This window comes from Hyaena hyaena, unplaced genomic scaffold, assembly GCF_003009895.1.
Source record: "Hyaena hyaena isolate Hyena2069 unplaced genomic scaffold, ASM300989v1 scaffold_1836, whole genome shotgun sequence".
NCBI lineage: Eukaryota > Metazoa > Chordata > Mammalia > Carnivora > Hyaenidae > Hyaena > Hyaena hyaena.
In genome coordinates, this window is record NW_024082468.1 from 108570 (window position 1) to 127636 (window position 19067).

Sequence of the window (19067 nt, forward strand, 5' to 3'; positions counted from 1 at the left end):
TACATCAAAACCCTAGATCCATGAATGCCCTCTTTTACATTTTATTTCCTTTCTTATTTATTAATATGTTCATTTATGTTTATTTTAAAAATGAACATCCGTAAACCAGCCATATAGCCCAAGTCTTAGAACTATAGGTTGTCTTTAAGATCCATATATGTATAGTATATTAAAACTGCTTGTTACATAAAAGACTTTAAAATGTGTATTGTCATATGTAATATATTTTTATCAAAATCTCCCATGCATAGTTGAGCCATGTTATAGGCTTCTAGAACTATATAATAAATAAATGACATTAGAAGTGGTTTAAATAAAATCTGTTAACATAACATGCCTCTAAAATATTTATAGCCAAAATGTTACAAAAGCAATATCTTAATAGATTTCTGGAAATAATATTCTATTAGAAGTTTATTCCTGGCTATGCCTAAGATAGGAGAGAGGTTATGGGTAGTGTAAATAGTTTGAAGAAAAAGTTTCTTTTTATGTATAGAAAATAAACCTACATACTGTGATCTTAACAGTATTTTGCCTTGGTTTACTTAACCAATAGCAGGATAATATTCAGATTAGTTCTTTATTAAAATATTTTACAGGCTAATGTGAATATGCTTTTTAACAATTCCTGTTCCCATGTGGGTGGGAACAGGCTACTTGAAAACAAATCAATTTGCATATACCCATAAATTCTCAAATATTTAATAGGCATATATTTAAATAGGCAGAAATAATTTTAAAAGAAGCCTAATAATCTGATAATTTAAAACATGTAAAAGTCTCCATCTTGAATAATATATTCATCCTGGAGTATTATTGATCCCCAAAGTGAAGACTAATTTAGTCGACATTATTAAGAGCAGAAAAAAATTATTATAGTTTTGATTTGGTATTTTGGTAATGGGCTGTTGACACCATTACAAGTGGTTATGACTTCACTCGAGGTTTAAGATTAGCTCCTGACTGTGATTCTAACAAATAAGTAATCTTACCAAAAAATATCTCACACTAGCAAATGAAGCAGATATTGGAATCACATTCCTTAAGAGAATATATATAGAGAGAACTAAACTACCAGTCTATGTGTAATAATATTTTTATCTAAATACTATATTTCACTTTACATAAGTGTCATTTTGTTTTTCCTAGTAAGAGAATCTTCAATAGAAACCAAATTGAGGTCCAAGTTTCTATGTTTGACTAGAATTTGCCTGTTCAGTTTATTGTAAAGGGGAATGGGGGGAAAATTGAAGAATTGTATCTAAGATGAGTTTACTTCCCAAGTGATAACTAGTTTATAATTTCATTATAATCCTAATATTTTCCTTTTTATAGGAGTCTCCAGGTTTTTTCATAATGGGTTCTGCTTAAGAAAAGATGCTGTTGTTGCCAGTATTCAGAAGATTCAGAATATTCTGCAATGGTTTGAAAATCAGAAGCAGCTTAACTTTTATGCAAGTTCATTACTATTTGTTTATGAAGGTTCATCTCGGCCAACTACTACAAAATCAAATGACAGAACTTTGGTAGAAAAGTTTTTGTCCAAAGGACAATTGTCAGACACAGATGTACTAGAGTACAATAATAACTTTCATGTGTTAAATTCCACAGAGAATGGAAAAATAGATGCTTCAGTAGGCAAAAGCTTGTCCAAGATGTATGCTCGTCACAGAAAAATGTATTCAAAAAATCACAGTCAGACTTCATTGAAAGTTGAAAATATAGAACAAGACAATGGATGGAAAAGCATGTCACAGGAACATTTAAATGGAAATGTGCTTTCCCAGCTGGAAAAAGTTTTCTGCCATCTTCCCACTGGTTGCCAAGAGATCTCAGAAGCAGAAGTGCGAATGATAGATTTTGCTCATGTATTCCCTAGCAACACAGTGGATGAAGGATATGTTTATGGGCTGAAGCATTTAATTACTGTACTGCAAAGTATTTTAGAAAATTGAATCCTTTGCTGTGGTCTTTTTAAGGGATGGAGCAATCATAATAAAAGCAGCAGTCAATATCTCTACACTTGTAAAGCTATGTAAAAAATTTATATTGTGAGTCTACCTTTTGTCTTTATACTTTTGGTAGAAGGGTTATCTTTTCTATAATCTTACTCAGGAAAAGTATCTGTTCATTAGAAAACTATGAAGAATAAACTTAGGAATGTTAAGCAGGGAATGTGGTGGTACATGGCTTAAACATCTATTTGGCTCAAGCAAAATGCAAACCCTTATTCAGTCATTAAGAGTTTATTTAGCTTTCTGTAGCCAATTTGTCATGAAATTTCTGCCCACCCAACCTTGACAATGAGCCATATCTAAACTCATTATTAGAACACTTTTAAAAATCTAGAAAGCACAGGTTGATGTCCTTAGTATTGCTATGAATGAAGTTATTAAAACTGGAGAAAATTCTACTTCAGAAAGTTAAGTACTGTTTAGGTTTTATATTAAAAGTTCAGACCAGCATATCAAAAGGTGCTTCTTAGTAAAGTGATTTAGAATTACTGCATTCCAAAAGCAGATTTTCTCTTTAATTTCTGTTTATGTGCATGTTTCAAAACATTATGTAAAGATAATTGAAATGAACAACAACAACAACAACAAAAATCTTGAAATTAAAGCCACTAATAATTATTCTTGCCGGGGTTAGGAGAAGAGAGAAGTCATTTGCAAGGAACAAAATGTATTTCTTTTAAAATCTTTCTTTGAGGCAAAAATTAGAAAATGTATTTACTACATTGTGAAAAATGTTATAAAGCATATCTTTTCAAAAGGTAGATGATTGTCTTTCTCTTATTTTTCCTCTAAAGAGCTTTTGAGAATTTTCTCTTTCAAAATTCATGTATTTATGTGTCCCCATTTAGTTAAGCAGTAGTATATATTGCCAAAAAGTATTTCTTAGAATTCTGATAAGCAGTGAAGGACATCACCCAGTATTGTGTTATCAAAAGTACCACAGGTAATTAGTACATCTCTATAAGTTTGATGCATATCTAAATCCATGCTTCTATTTCATTCTTACTCAAAACAGTTTTATATCCTATTCCAGATAGAAATTATAATTTAAATTGTGATGGGTGGGAAAATAGATTCTTAAGTATTATCTGTGTTTCACATCTACTACCCTTTAAAAGATAAGTAGTCATTTGTTATTGAAAACATTTGAAACTTTGAAATTAAATTTGCCGATATGTTAGATATTTATGAAAGCATTACTTGCACTTTGACTCACTAATAACACATCTAAGTAATAGTTTTGCTGTATTCTTGGAAAATGGTTTATATTCGTGAGCTGTTTAACTTTCTCCCCTCTTTTTCCCCTAGAATTACAAATTAAACTTTTAAATCTAAGCTTCATTTTTTTTAGTGGGAAGTATCACAATTTTGTGTTTATCTCACCTTCCCAGTCTAAATGTTCTTCACAAATATCTGAGCACAAACAGAGGTACCAAATGCTCTGTGAGTTCTATGCTTAGTATTTCTAGTAAGCCTGAATAACTTAAAAATTTTACACATTATAGTATAATTTGTTTTAAATTTTTTATTTAGAGTCGGAATAAGTATTTTCCATACAGACTTCATATTTTTATCTACTGCCTCAGTGTGTATTGGCAGTAGCTCTTTCTGTGTACAGATGTATTTCAAGTCCTAATAGTCAAAAAATTTTTATTTTAATTCTTTTCTCCTACAGCATAGACTTTTGTTGTTGTTGTTGTTGTTGTTATTTGGACAGTGGTTCAGTAAGTCTTAAGCTCAGATAATTAACAATTTTGGGTCTTAACAAGGGTTATTTTGAAAGGGGATGGTATCAGATTATGTACAATGAATTTAATAAATTTAAATATTACCAGATCTTTTGCACATTTTAGCTCAATAAATTGTGAATCAACTGTTCCAGATTTTCTTTACCCATATGTAGAAATACAATTTTGTAAAAATCAGTGTCTTACATTTTTGATACAATAGATTTTTTTTTTAAATAAAACAAGAAGTGCTTTTATCTTTTATTTTTCAGGGAAGGAATTAACATTTAATTCTGTTTGTTTACATTTTTTTATCACTGTTACCCAATGCCCATTTTATTTTATAAGTAAGCTTACATATCACAGAATAAGTCTCTGTTTATGTAATCTACATGTGACTATTTTACTATCTAGCCCAGTCATTTAACATTATGCTGAAATTTACCACTGTGGGGAAGAATGATCACTATTCACCAAGCATGTTTAAACATATACATGTTTAATAAATAAGCATAATAAGGATATAGTTTGGGTTAATAGGATTACCATAGTTTATTCTCCCTAGGAAATACAAATAATGATTTTAGTGTATTTCTTATGGAATGCACTCATGAAAAGGACTTTAAGAAATTGTGGATAGTGAATAATACATTTCTCTAATAAAAATTTAAATTGTGTAATAGTTTTATAATAAAGTATTTACATTAATTGATATTTTAATATGGATGGAAGTTGCATAGATTCAAGTAAATTAATAATTGATAAATGCTAAATATTTTATCTAAATAGTTTTTCAAGAAACAGTTGTGAAAATGTGTATATTAAATGGCTCTAACGTGGAACTTGTTGTATTTTCAACTCCGTATTCATTATTCTTTGTTTTATATGTATGGAAAGATCGTACTTACTATGCCTCTTTACACTACAATTTGCTATTGTGAAGCTTTAGATTGTGTTCAACTGAATAAGAACTTTATGATTTTGATTGAGTATTGACTTGATTTGATTGACTATTTTATGATTTCCAAGATGATGTTCTTCATATTATCTCTGTAATGTCTGTATATTAAATTTATAATATAAGAAAAAGGAATTTTCAGAGATATTTCAGTTGTAATTTTCATATTTCATGCAACTGAAAACATGTTTCTAGGATTGGGAATATTTAGAAAATGAAAGAAGATAGTATGTAACCGTTTATTTGTGAAATTACAGAAGTTTTGTCCACTATTTTTAAAACATTGTCATCATTTTAGTACTCTTTTAGCAGTTAGGCATTTGATACTTTAAAACTTGATTTGCTCTTAAAATTGTTTACAATGCTTTGTAATAATCTTCCTTATCCAGTGCCTTTAACCTTGATTTGATATGTTTGTAGCCTCAGTTATCCTTTCACTACATCCTGTAATATTTTTATAGCCTAGACATGAGTTTCTTTTTTTTTTTTTTAAGTGTCAATTTTATCATGTAAAGAGGTAGCAATTGTTTATCAATGCTTTGGAAAGACAGAGTTGCCTATGAAGGACAGGCTTCTTATTTCATTCAAAAATATTTACTGGATGTCTACCATGTGCCAAGCATTTTTAGCCCCTGAATATACAGTTGAGAACCAATGAGACAAATCCCTAAGCATTTTCAGCATTCTCTCTAGATGGGATGGGGTTGGGGCCCTAATTAAAATAGAGATACAGAGAAATAGGCATTTAACGATAATAGTTAACTAGCATTTGAGTGTGTAGAGATAAGTTAATTAGTAAACTGAGCTAATGTAACTGACAGTATGTTAGAAAGGTTAAAAATAATATGTTGCAGCATTATAACCTCTATTTGACTTTTGGGTTCAGGTAGCAATTACAGATAACATAAAAAGGCCTTAATTACTCACTTTTCTGGCTGGTAAAGGTACGTTTATTTTAGGCCTTCCATTTAGAGTTTTAAAATAGCGTAACTGTGAAAAACATTCCATTACATGTTCACAAGCAACTTACTGCACATTTTTAAAATTGTATTTTACAATTTAGTTAAAAATATTTTAGGCCTCAATCTGATCTTCAGATCACTGCTATTTTAAATTTGGCAATGAATATGAAATTATTTTTTGACTTACAGAATGCATTTATTGTTACTTAAACTATTTGTTAATATTTTAGAAGGTTGGAATCTCTGTTTTTGATGTTTAAATTCTTGTTACTTAGTGTTGATAGTGTCTAATGAGGGGAAGTGGTGTTCATGTGATTAAATAAATTGGAATATACTTTGAAGAAATTTTTTTTTTATTGTTAAAATTTTGTCATCATGGGGTTAAAGTTTGGCCTGGTGTTCACTTACAACATATACTAACAAGTTTAATTATGAAGTGAAATAGTTTCAAGTATGATGTGTAATGCACCTGCATATAAATAAATTGGCGTGCACAAAGACACTTTACTATAGGGAGCTGTACTGGAAGATTTAGGAAAGCATGTGAAATTGCACCTAAAATTGTATTAGTGACTATGCTAAATTTATTGTACTTGATGAGTGAATGTATTTAGTGTAGTCAAAGTTACTTTCGTTTAAATGTCTAAACAATGTCTTTTTAATGTGTTTGTAATTTGTATTATTGATAGGGGTATTCTTGGACTGCAGAGGTTATTGTCAATGTGTGATTTGTGTTTTATTTTATAGTCATCTAATGTGATATACCAATTTTTATAAGTGACACTTAGATAATTCTAATAACTGTATATTTGACAACCTATTAAAATGTTTTGCATTGGAGCTTTTCTTCATTGATTGTAATATGCTAACAAACTCATGGTAGTTTAAAAATAACTTACTCAACAAATATTTGAGTGAATGTTATATACCAGAAACTACAGAAATTATTAGGGATTCAAAGCTGATTAAGACAAGATGTTAACAGAAAAACAGCATACATATTGCAAATGAAAAAGTATGTAAACTTTTTGCTTGAATATTTATTTTTCTATTAGATGTACTAAAATCTTTAGAACCAACTTTACAGGAGAAGAGGACTATGGGAGATACCAGTTGACTTGGCTATGAAAAAAATATACTAGAATTGTAAAAATTCGGAAGTAGGTAAGGTAGTTTTGCATGTATTTGAAAGTCCACAAATCAGTTAGTGACCTCGTTATGTTCATTTATTAATCAAAAAGAGAGTACTATTGAATACTTATCATATACTAGGTACCATATTTACCTTTGGAGATTTTGAAAAGCTGCATAAGAGATTCAGAACATGTTCTTAAGATATATACTGTCTGGTAGAAAAAAATTAAATATGAGATAAAATATTATTGGAACTATAATTGATTCTTAAAATATCCAGCAGGGCTGTGAAAGAAAGGAGTCAGTTTCAATGCAAGAGGAAGAGTGATTGTACAGCCTCATTGCAATTGTGAGTCATGGCTCCAGAAGGCTGTATGGCATTCCTCTCATGCCTGCTACTGTGAACTGTGAGAAGAAGTAATACTATGTGAAGTAGTTTCTTAAAATTAGCTGCAAACTACTAAGAATAACAGGGAATCCCACTGCCATGGTCCCATAGTTATAGCTAAGTGTAAGAATTACATAAAAGTTGAAATGATAAATGAAAATAATAGTAATAGAATAAAAGTGAAAATAATCACTTGAAGATTTCATTAAAAGCTCAGATTTTTTTTTTTACTCTAAATCATTTATGAATACAGTTGAGAAAGAACAGAAGAGTGTGTCACACTCAATGTCATTTGGAATAAATATGAGAGTTGGTTGTAGTGGACTCCATTTTTGTCTCTGCTGCATGCCCCTCCCTGTTGTTTCTTTTTTCTTTTATACTTTATCATCAAGTGCCCTCCTTCATGCCATCACCCCTTTTCCCCTCTCCCCATCCCCCATCAACCCTCAGTTTGTTCTCAGGATTTAAGACTCTCTTCTGGTTGGCCTCCTTCCCTCTCCTTAACTATTTTTTCCCCTTCGCCTCCCCCATGGTCCTTTGTTAACTTTCTCCTGTTCCACATATGAGTGAAAACATATGGTATCTGGTTTTTGCCTTACTTATTTCACTTAGCATGACACCCTCGAGTTCCAACTACATTGCTACACATGGCCAGATTTCATTTTTTCTCATTGCCATGTAGTATTCCATTGTATATATAAACCACATCTTCTTGATCCATTCGTCAGTGGATGGATCCATTCGTCAGATCCATGATTTGGCTATTGTTAACAGTGCTGCTATGAAGATGGAGCTACATGTGCTCCTATGCATCAGCATTTCTGTATCCCTTGGGTAAATTCCTAGCAGTGCTATTGCTGGGTCATACAGGAGTTTTATTGTTAACTTTTTGAGTAAACTCCACACTTTTCCAGAGCGGCTGCACCAGTTTACATTCCCATCAACAGTGTAGGAGGGTGCGCGTTTCTCCACATCCTCACCAGCATTTAGTCTCCTGATTTGTTCATTTTAGCCACTCTGACTGGTGTGAGGTGATATCTCACTGTGGTTTTGATTTGTATTTCCCTGAAGAGGAAGAATGCTGAGCATCGTTTCATGTGTCTGTTGGCCATCTGGATGTCCTCTTTGGAGAAATGTCTATTCATGTCTTCTGCCCATCTCTTCATTGGATTATTTGTTTTTTGGGTGTGGAGTTTGGTGAGTTCCTTTAGATTTTGGATGTTAGCCCTTTATCTGATGTGTCATTTGCAACTATCTTTTCCAATTCCGTCAGTTGCTTATTAGCTTTATGGATTGTTTCCTTTGCCATGCAGAACTTTTTATCTTAATGAGGTCCAATTAGTTCATTTTTGCTCCTGATTCCCTTGCCTTTGGGGATATGTCGAGTAAGAAATTGCTGCGATTGAGGTCAGGAGGTTTTTTTCCTGCATTCTCTTCTAGGGTTTTGATGGTTTCCTGTCCCCCATTCAAGTCCTTTATCCATTTTGAGTTTATTTTTGTGTATGGTGTGAGAAAATGATCTAGTTTCATTCTTCTGCATGTTGCCGTCCAGTTCTCCCAGCACCATCTGTTAGAGAGGCTGTCTTTTTTCCATTAGATACTCTTTCCTGCTTTGTCAAAGATTAGTTGGCCATACTTTTGTGGGTCCAATTCTGAGTTCTCTGTTCTATTCCATTGGTCTATGTGTCTGCTTTTGTGCCAATACCATACTGTCTTGATGATGACAGCTTTGTAGTAGAGGCTAAAGTCTGGGATGGTGATGCCTCCCGTTTTGGTTTTATTCTTCAATATGATTGGCTATTCGGGGTCTTTTGTGGTTCCATACAAATTTTAGGATAGTTTGTTCTAGTTTTAAGAGGAAAGCTGGTGCAATTTTGATTAGGATTGCATTGAATGTGTAGATTGCTTTGGGTAGTAATGACATTTTAACAATATTTATTATTCTGACCCATGACCATAGAATGTTTTTACATTTCTTTGTATCTCCTTCAATTTCCTTCATAATTTTTTTATAGTTTTCATCATACAGATCTCTTATATCTTTGCTTAGGTTTATTCCAAGGTATTTTATGGCTTTTTGTGTCATTGTGAATGGGATCAGTTTGTTTTCTCTTTCTGTTGCTTCATTGTTGGTGTATAAAAATGCAACCGATTTCTGTACGTTGATTTTGTACCCTGCAACTTTGCTGAATTCATGGATCAGTTCTAATAGGCTTCTGGTGGAGTCTGTCAGGTTTTCTACGTAGAGTATCATGTCGTCTGCAAGAAGTGAAAGTTTAAATTCTTCTTTGCGAATTTGGATGCCTTTGATTTCCTTTTGTTGTCTGATGGCTGATGCTAGGACTTCCAGCACTAAGTTTAACAGTGGTGAGAGTGGACATCCCTGTCGTGTTTCTGATCTCAGGGTGAAAGTACTCAGTTTTTGCCCATTGAGGATGATGTTAGCTGAGAGCTTCTCATAGATGCCTTTTATGATGTTTAAGTAAGTTCCTTCTAACCCAACTTTCTCGAGGGTCTTTATTAAGAAGGGATGCTGTATTTTGTCAAATGCTTTTTCTACATCTATCAACAGGATCATATGGTTTTTATCTTTACTTTTGTTGACGTGATGTATCACATTGATTGATTTGTGGATATTGACCCAGCCCTGTAACTCAGGAATGAATCTCATTTGTTCTTGGTGAATAATTCTTTTTATGTGCTGTTGAATTCGATTTGCAGGTATGTTGTTGAGGATTTTTGCATCTGTATTCATCAGGGATATTGGCCTGCAGTTCTCTTTTTTTTGCTGGATCTCTGTCTGGCTTGGGAATCAGAGTGATGCTGGCTTCATAAAATGAGTCCGGGAGTTTTCCTTCGATTTCTATTTTTTGGAATAGTTTGAGAAGAATAGGTATTAATTCTGTTTTAACTGTCTGGTAGAATTCCCCAGGGAAACCATCAGGTCCAGGGCTCTTACTTTTTCAGAGATTTTTGATACCTGATTCAATTTCATCACTAGTTATGGGTCTGTTCAAGTTTTCTATCTCTTCCCATGTGAATTTTGGTAGTGTGTTTAGGAATTTGTCCATTTCTTCTAAGTTGTCCAATTTGTTGGCATATAATTTTTCATAGTATTCCCTGATAATTGCTTGTATTTATCAGGTGTTGGTTGTAATAAGTCTATTTTCATTCACGATTTTGTCAGTTTGACTGCTCATTCTTTTCTTTCTGAGAAGCCCGCCTAAAGCTTTGTCAATTTTGTTTATTTTTTCAAAAAACCAACTCTTGGTTTCATGGATCTGTTCAACTGTTTCTTTGGTTTTTATATTGTTTATTTCTGCTCTGATTTTCATTATTTTTCTTCTTCTACTGTGTTTGGGGTGCTCTTGTTGCTCTCCCTCTAGTTCATTTAGGTGAGCTGTTAGCTTCTGCACTTGCACTTTTTCTCATTTCTTGAAATAGGCCTGGAGTGCAATGTACTTTTCCTCTTAGGACTGCCTTTGCCACATCCCATAGAGTAATGTGTTGTTTGTTGTAATTTCGTTTTCTTTTGTTCCCATATATTTTTAAATTTCTTCTCTAATTGCCTGATTGGCCCATTCGTTCTTTAGTAGGGTATTCTTTAACCTCCATGTTTTTGGAGGTTTTCCAGACTTCTTCCCGTGATTGATTTCGAGTTTCATAGCATTGTGATCTGAAAGTATGCATGGTATGATCAATTCTTTTATATTTATTGAGGGCTGCTTTATGTCCCAGGATGTGATCTATCTTGGAGAATGTGCCATGAGCACTTGAGAAGAAGGTGAATTCCATGGCCTCAGAATGTAGAGTTCTAAATATATCTGTCAAATCCATCTGATCCAATGTGTCATTCAAGTCCGTTGTTCCTTGAGTGATTTTCTGCCTAGTTGATCTATCCATTGCTGTGAGTAGAGTATTAAAGTCCTCTGCTATTAGCACATTCTTATCTATAAGATTGTTTCTGTTTGTGATTGTTTTATATATTTAGGTGATCCCATATTTGGTGCGTAGACATTTATAATTGTTAGTTCTTACTGATGGATAGACCCTGTAATTAGTATATAATGCCCTTCTTCATCCTTTGTTTCTGTCTTTAAAGTCCAGTTTGTCTGATATAAGTATAGCTACTCCAGCTTTCTTTTGACTTCCAGTAGATAGATATTTCCCCGTCCCCTTACTTTCAATCTGTAGGTGTCCTCCACTCTAAAATGAGTGCCTTGTTGACAGCAAATAGATGCATTTTGGTGTTGATTTTTTTTTTCCATTCTACTACCTTATGTCTTATGATTGGAGCATTCAGCTCCATTTATATTCAGTGTTATTATTGAAAAATATGGGTGTAGAGTCATCGTCTCCTTTGTGGGATTTATGCTAGTGGTGGTGTCTCTCTTATCCTCTGTTCCTTGCAACATTTCCGTCAGAGAATCTCCCTCAGGGTTTCTTGTAGGGCTGGTTTAGTTGTGACAAATTCCTTCAGTTTTTGTTTATATAGAAAGATTTTTTTTTATTTTAAATAGTTTATTTTCAAATTGGTTTCCATAGAACACCCACTGCTCATCCCCGTAAGTGCCCTTCTCCATGCCCAATACCCTTCTCCCGCTCCCCCCACCACATCTGCCCTCAGTTTGTTCTCAGCATTCAAGAGTCTCTCATGGTTTGCCTCCCTCCCTCTCCCCCACTATTCTCCCCATTCTTCTTCCCCATGGTCCTTCATTCATTAAGTTCCTCCTAATTCTCCTATACGTGCAAACATATGGTATTTGTCCTTCTCTGCCTGACTTATTTCTCTCAGCATAACATGCTCAAGGTCCATCCACGTTGCTACACAAGGCCAGATTTCATTCTTTCTCATTGCCAGGTAGTATTCCATCGTATAGATAAACCACATCTTCTTGATCTATATGGAAAGTCTTTTATCTCTCCTTCGATTCGGAATGACAGGCTTGCTGGATAGAGGATTCTTTGCTGCATATTTTTTCTGTTCATCACATTGAAGATGTCCTGCCATTCCTTTCTGACCTGCCAAGTTTCAGTAGATAGGTCTGTCACCACTCTGATAGGTTTCCTTCTGTATGGTAGGTCCCTTTTCTCCCTATCTGCTTTCAGAATTCTCTCTTTGTCCCTATATTTTGCTGTTTCACTATGATATGTCATGCAAAAGACCGATTCAAGTTACATCCGAGGGGAGTTCTCTGTGTCTCTTGGATTTCAACGTCTGTTTCCTTCCCCAGATTGGGGAATTTCTCTGCTATAATGTGTTCAAGGACTCCTTCAGCACCTTTCCCCCTCTCTTCCTCTTCTGGGATTCCTATGATATGGATATTATTCCATTTAATTGTATCGCTGAGCTCTTGAACTCTTCTTTTGTGTTCCTGAAACAGTTTATCTTTCTTTTTCTCAGCTTCCTCTTTTTTCTGTAATTGTGTCTCCTAAATCACTTATTCTCCCTTCTGCCTCTTCAACCCGTGCATTGGACACCTCCTTTTTATTTTGCATCTCATTTATAGCATTTTTAAATTCATCACTAGTTTTAAGCTCCATTGTGTTTGTAGCAATAGTTTCTCTGATGTCTTCCATGCCTTTTTCAAGCCCAGCGATTAATTTTATGACTATGGTCCTAAATTCTTGTTCCATTATTTTGATTATATCTGTTTTGAGCAGTTCTTTAGCTGTCAAGTCCCCCTGGAATTTCTTTGGAGGAAACTTCTTCCATTTCATAGTTTTGGCTAGTTTTCTATCTCTTGTTAATTTTAAAAGCTTGTTATGCACTTTGCCCCTGGAGTTCTGCTGTATTAAAAAGGGCTCTTTGACTGTACAGGACTTGTCCATTCAGGAAGTGTTCTTTGAATGGTGTCTTTTGGTTTCTCTTGTTGAGACTTTGGTTATTTTATTTCTCTACTCATAGTGGTATTTTGGACTTTCCACCAGGTGTTCTTTGGCGTGTTTCTTGAGGTAGCTTGGGAAAAGAAAACAGACAACCACACTGAGGACAAACGTATACAAATGCACAGACTAATCCAACAAACACGCAAACCGAAAGGGAAAAAGGAAAAAAAAAAAAAAAAAAGGAAGGCACAAAAAAATGAAACAAAACAAAAAAGAATGAAAAGGAGGGAAGACAAATAATAGAAATAGGAATTAATAAAAAATAAAGTATGAAGAAAAGAAAAAACCCAAAAGACAAATGACAGTCTAAAGCTATAAAACCAGAATTCCTAGCTACAAATAAAGGGCCAGGTGTTTGCAGTGCTGATGAGAGCATATACAAAGAGAGAAATGACAGGGCAGGGAGGAAGCGAAATTGGAAATGAAATGAGCAGGCAGAGAGACTAAGAGGCTTGATTTAGAGGGAGAAATTGTAGAATATGTTTAGAGGCGAGGAGAAAGAAACAATGATGTTTCTCAGAGAAACTGTATAGTCTGATTACTCCAGAGAGAGATAAATAAAATAAGTATCGGTAGAGATGTAGAATGTACATCTAAAGAATGGATTAAATGTGATTGTTTAAGCAAACCAATGAGCAGAGTGCCTGGACCAGCAGAGTGGAGGGTTACAAATGAGAAAAGGGAGAATATATATGAATAGAAAGAATTATCTAGAATTAATCACACCAGTGCATACAAGTTGGTCTTGCCCCGGGCGCCAGTAAAAAAAAAAAAAAAAAAAAAAAAGCAGCTCTCTAGCGGGGATGAGCATGGTTTGGTGTAGGCAGGTCTTAGCCTCTAATGTGTCCTGCCTGCCACTCCCTGAAGCCCCACCATGGTGGTTGTGATGAGAAAAATGGGGCGCCCCAGTCCCTTCTCAAACCAAGCATTGCAAATCACTCCTTTGGGTCCGATCTCCCTGTGCTACAGGCGTAGCCTGGTGGGCTGTGTTCTATGCCCCACGCCCCACCTCGTTTCCAGGTGCCAGTCCATGCGCTTTATTGTTACCGCCGGAAACACAGTCCCGCAGGTCGCTGCTTCCCTGATGCTTGGGATCGACAGGGAGTCGGGGCGGGGGTAGTGGTGCAGCATCAGATCCACTGGGGTCAAACAGTGGCACAACCTGGGACCTGCCACCTCTGTGCTGCCAGGGGTCAAGCCTGGGGAATGCAGCCTCAGGCCCAAAGCACCGGGGATGGTGCCAGAAGCACAGCAGAGCATTTTTCCTGGTTCCCTCTGGGACCAGGGGCACCTAGTTCAAAGTCCGCACCCCAGCTAGAACTAAAAACACTCTCTTTCCAAGCCGAGGCTTTTCTCTTTTCCAGGGACTGCTTTCAGCTGCACATTCTTTTCCCCTCGACTCCCCGTGGCTGCCCGTGAACGTGACCCTCTCCTCTCCTTCCGTGTCTCTGCTCCTGGCCCACTTTTATATTCCCCAGTTCCCACTCATGCACTTATGAGGTTGCCTTCCCAGTGTACTCTGTCTCTTTCTCTTCCCAAACTTCTGTGACTCAGTGTCCTATGACTTCAGGTTTCTCTGTTTGAGAGATGGGTGCAAGCAAAATGAATGGAGCTCCCTACTTCTCTGACATCTTGCCTCCATCCTCTCTTCCTTCGAATATAGCAAATTTTAATATCTTGTTTTCCCTTTTATAAAATTTCACCCAGGTTTTCACTCATTACTCTCCCAAGGTGGAACCCTTTGGGTAGTCTCACAGTGTTGCCATCTTAAATTTGTAGTACTATGTTGTCTTTGGGGGATGGTTTGGTATCTTAAGCAATCTTTTCCCCGCCCCAAGTTTTTATTTAAGTTCCAGTTAGATAACATTCAATATTAGTTTCAGGTATAGAATTTAGTGATTCATCACTTACATACAGCACCTGATGCTCATCACAACAAGTGTACTCCTTAATACCTATCACCAATATAACCCATCCTTCATTTCCTTCCCTCCAGTAACTATCCATTTGTTCTCTATATTTAAGTGTGTTTCTTGGTTTGCCTCTCTTATTTTTCCCTCTCTGTTCATTTGTTTTGTTTCTTAAGTTCTACGTATGAGTGATATCATAAGGTATTTATCTTTCTCTGATTGACTTATTTCACTTAGCCTAATACTCTCTAGTTCCATCCGTGTTTTTGCAAATGTCATGATTTCATTCTTTTTTATGGCTGAATAATATTCCATTGTGTGTGTGTGTGTGTGTGTGTGTGTGTATACACACACATCATATCCTAAACAATTTTGTCTTAATGGGCTTCCTTGGAGATAACTTAAACGTCAGTTTTCTTTCAAGTATATATATGAACTGTTGTGTTTCTATGACAAAAAAATACAAAAGACATGTGTTTTCTATGGCATATTATAGATACAGTTCTCTAGTTGATGTTAAAACTATTTTTTTATTGAACTAGTACTTTTTGTTCTGTTTTTATTTTATTTTTATTTTCCCAACAAAAGTGCCTCAGTTTTATTGCAGGGAAGCTAGGAAGGAGCAAGGCAAGTGAGGGTCTCTGTAGGAACTCTTATTGCTAAGAAAGACTGTCAGGCCCTGTCTGGAAACAGGAGAGGATCAGCATCCTGTCTGCTTTGGTACACCTTGTGCCCAGGGATCCCGGCCCTCACTACTTGGGGCTGAGGTAGGAAACAGACTCTCCTATTTTTCCCAGAGTCTCTATCAAAGTGTCCGTGCTGTGCTGAGAGTTGATGCAAACTTTCTTGTTGGGCAGGTCAAGATCAAATTCAAACTCCTCCTAGTTTGTTGAACACCAGACTGACTACATAAGAGCAGCCTTCACAAGTCATGTTCATATAGAACTTGTGCTTCTACATGACTATGTGGTGGTGGTTGTGTTGGCAACACCTCTCCTAGCTATGAGCCTTTTCAGTTTTTAGATACAGGAGCTATTTAATTCTAAAATACTATTTGAACTTCAACGTGCTATTTTATTGTCCATTTAGCTGGATTTGTTTTCCTAAATCAGAATTTCATATTAATTCATTAATTGTCATTTTCTCCCTATTCTGTTTTTCTATTTCATTAGTATATTATGTACTGAGGGTGAAAATTTTTTGAAAAAATGTTTATAATTTCTCTTTCCTATGCACTTCCCATTCATTTTTCCAAGAGGGAATACCATTTTGGCTTTAACCCTTTTAATATGTTCTGAATATATTTCTTGGGGAATAAAAATTAACAAGTCATTTTCTAAGAATAAAAACATCTTGGTGCACCTGGGTGGCTCAGTCAGCAAAGTGTTGGACTTCAGCTCAGGTCATTTGCGGTCCATGAGTTCGAGCCCCACATGGGGCTTTGTGCCAACAAATCAGAACCTGGAACCTGCTTTGGATTCTGTGTTTCCCTCTCTCTCTCTCCACCTTTCCTGCTTGCACTCTGCCTCTCTCTCAGAAAGAAATAAACATTAAAAAAAAAAATCTCCACATCTCTTGTGGAGAGGGCTAAGAGGTAGAAGAGCAGGGAAGCCCTAAGCTTGCCTTTTCCCCCAAACAGATAAATATCAAATCATTCTGACACCCACGAAATCGATTGGAAGTCTTAGAGAAAAAAGCTGCACATCTACAAATAGAAAAAACAACCTGTGGGAGGTAGGAACTACAGAGAGTTGATTTGTGGGAGAAAAGAGCCATGGGTGCTGTGGTGGGGAAGGATCCTGATCCTGAGCACGTAGTTAAAAAGAGAGAAAGAGTGAAGGGAAAAAAAGAGTGAAAACATATGCAGGGGACTGCACAAGAAAACTGTTCCCCAAAACCATTGATGGGAAAAATGTGAGGGTTTCAATACACCAGTTTTTTATAAACAGTGGAGTGAAAAGTCTGAAATTTTGGAGGTCAGTGCCTGTCAGTGCTCCAACAAAGAAGGAGGGGAAAGCCTCAGGAATGGGCAACACAGTCTGAGGATTTCCTGAGCAGAGGGAGAAGCAGTTCCCCTGCTTAGAGTGCATTTTGTAGAGGTGATATGGCTTCTCCATGGGCAAAAGACCCTGTGGGTGCCATTGAATTGCTCTATTAACCATAATAGGAGCAAATAAGCTGGCTAAGGCAGCAAACTCTGGTGTAGCTTGAGTATTGTGATTTACTATAAAATCCGATCCACTGCCACTGTGGGTTGCATGACTATTTTCTGTGACAAGTCCACACTGACCACAACACAGTTACATCCTCCTCTAGAGAACCAGTGGCACCACACTGTGGGGGTCTCTGAAGTGTGGGTGGGGTTTTGAAACACGGCCATGCCTGAGATAAACTCCAGGAGGGGTGTGCTGTCTGGAAGTCAGACAGCTAAGACACAGACAAGGTGAAGGTGGAGATCAGATGAAAGTCAGGGATACAAGAGGGGTGACTATGCATCTGTAATGCTTGAATTTCCCCTCCAGAGACTAGAGAGTGGAGCTAAACCATTTTCACCCTTAGTCCACCTGCACTGATCAACCTCAGTGAGCTAAACAGCACCATCAAGTGGAGAATGGAGCTCTTTCTTACACCAAGTCCACCTCCCTGAGCCCTGAGGCCTCCAGGCATGTCTCCACTAGAGATCCACATAAGAATCAGAGCAACAGGCCATAACTCCAGAAGACAAGCACAAACACCTCCCATACACTAATTTACTGATCATAGAGTGCTGCAAGAGTTAAGCTCTAGGGGAAACAGAATCTAGTTTCCTTTGGGCTTTTTTGTTTATTGGTTTTGTTCCCCCCCCCCACTTGGATACAGAAAGAGAAACTTTTATTTACGTTTTTAATTTTTTATCTCTTTTCCTTTTTCCTATCAAACTTAACAAGCAGACCGAAATGCATTTAGTATCTAGTTTCCTTTTTTTAAATTTTAAATTTCTTTTATTAATTTTTCCATCCAAAGTGACAAGATAGAGGAATTCACCCCTCCAAAAAGAACAAGAAGAAATAACGGCCAGGATTTAATCAATACACATATAAGTGAGCTGTCTGAATGAGAATTTAAAACAGCAATTATAAGGATCCTAGCTGGACTTGAAAAGGCATACAAGACACTAGAGAATCCCTTACTGCAGAGATAAAAGAGTTAAAATCTAGTCAGGATGAAATTTAAAATGCTACATCTGAGATCTAAACTCAAAACAATGCCATAACAGCAAGGATGGATAAAGTAGAGGAATGAATTAGTGATAGAGAAGATAAGATTGTGGAAAATAATGAAGCTGAAAAGAAGAGGGAAACAAAGGTAAGGGAACAGAACAGTAGACTTAGGGAACTCAGTGACTCTTGAAAGAGGAATAACATTCATATCATAGGAGTCCCAGGAGATGAAGAAAAAGAAAAAGGGGCAGAGGTTTTATTTCAGCAAATTATAGCTGAAAAATTATCTATTTGGGGGAAAGACAGATTAAAATCCAAGAAGGAGAGAGAGCTCCCATTAAATTCAACAAAATTCAGGCATCACTGAACATGTCATAGTCAAATTCCCAAAATACACAGACAAAGAAAGAATCCTGAAAGAACTAGGAAAAAAAAGTCCTTAACATACAACACATCAGGTTCAGAGCAGATTTTTCCACAGAAACTTGGCAGGCCAGAAGGTAATGGCAGGATGTATTCAATGTGCTGAATGGGAAAAATGTGCATCCAAGAATACTTTATGCAAAAAGGCTGCCATTCAGAATAAAAAGAGTAATAAGGAGTTTCCCAGATGAACAAAAACTAAAGGAGTTCATGACCACTAAACCATCCCTGCAAGAAAGATTAAAGGGGACTCTTTGAGTGGGGAGAAAAAGACCAAAATCAACAGAGACTTAGAAAGGACCAGAGAACGTTACCAGAAACACCAACTTTATAGGTAACACAATGGCACTAAATTCATATCTTTAAATGATCACTCTGAAAATAAATGGAATAAATGCTCCAATCAAAAGACATTGGGTAGCAGAATATATTGAAAAACAAAAACAAACAATCAAAACAAA

The 19067-nt window shown here is 35.9% G+C and overlaps 1 protein-coding gene and 1 pseudogene across 2 annotated transcripts in view; one reads left to right on the forward strand and one right to left on the reverse strand.

Moving 5' to 3' along the window:
- IPMK (inositol polyphosphate multikinase) overlaps positions 1-3973 on the forward strand; it is a 63982-nt gene extending 60009 nt beyond the window's left edge. For both annotated transcript variants that reach the window (XM_039224958.1, XM_039224957.1), the window contains exon 6: positions 1336-3973. In XM_039224958.1, the coding sequence (XP_039080889.1) occupies positions 1336-1955 (620 nt within the window). In that variant the 3' untranslated portion in view covers positions 1956-3973. The remainder of the gene's footprint in view (positions 1-1335) is intronic.
- An 11762-nt stretch (positions 3974-15735) lies between these two features.
- On the reverse strand, positions 15736-15943 carry LOC120226792 (annotated as a pseudogene).
- Positions 15944-19067: the final 3124 nt, after the last annotated feature.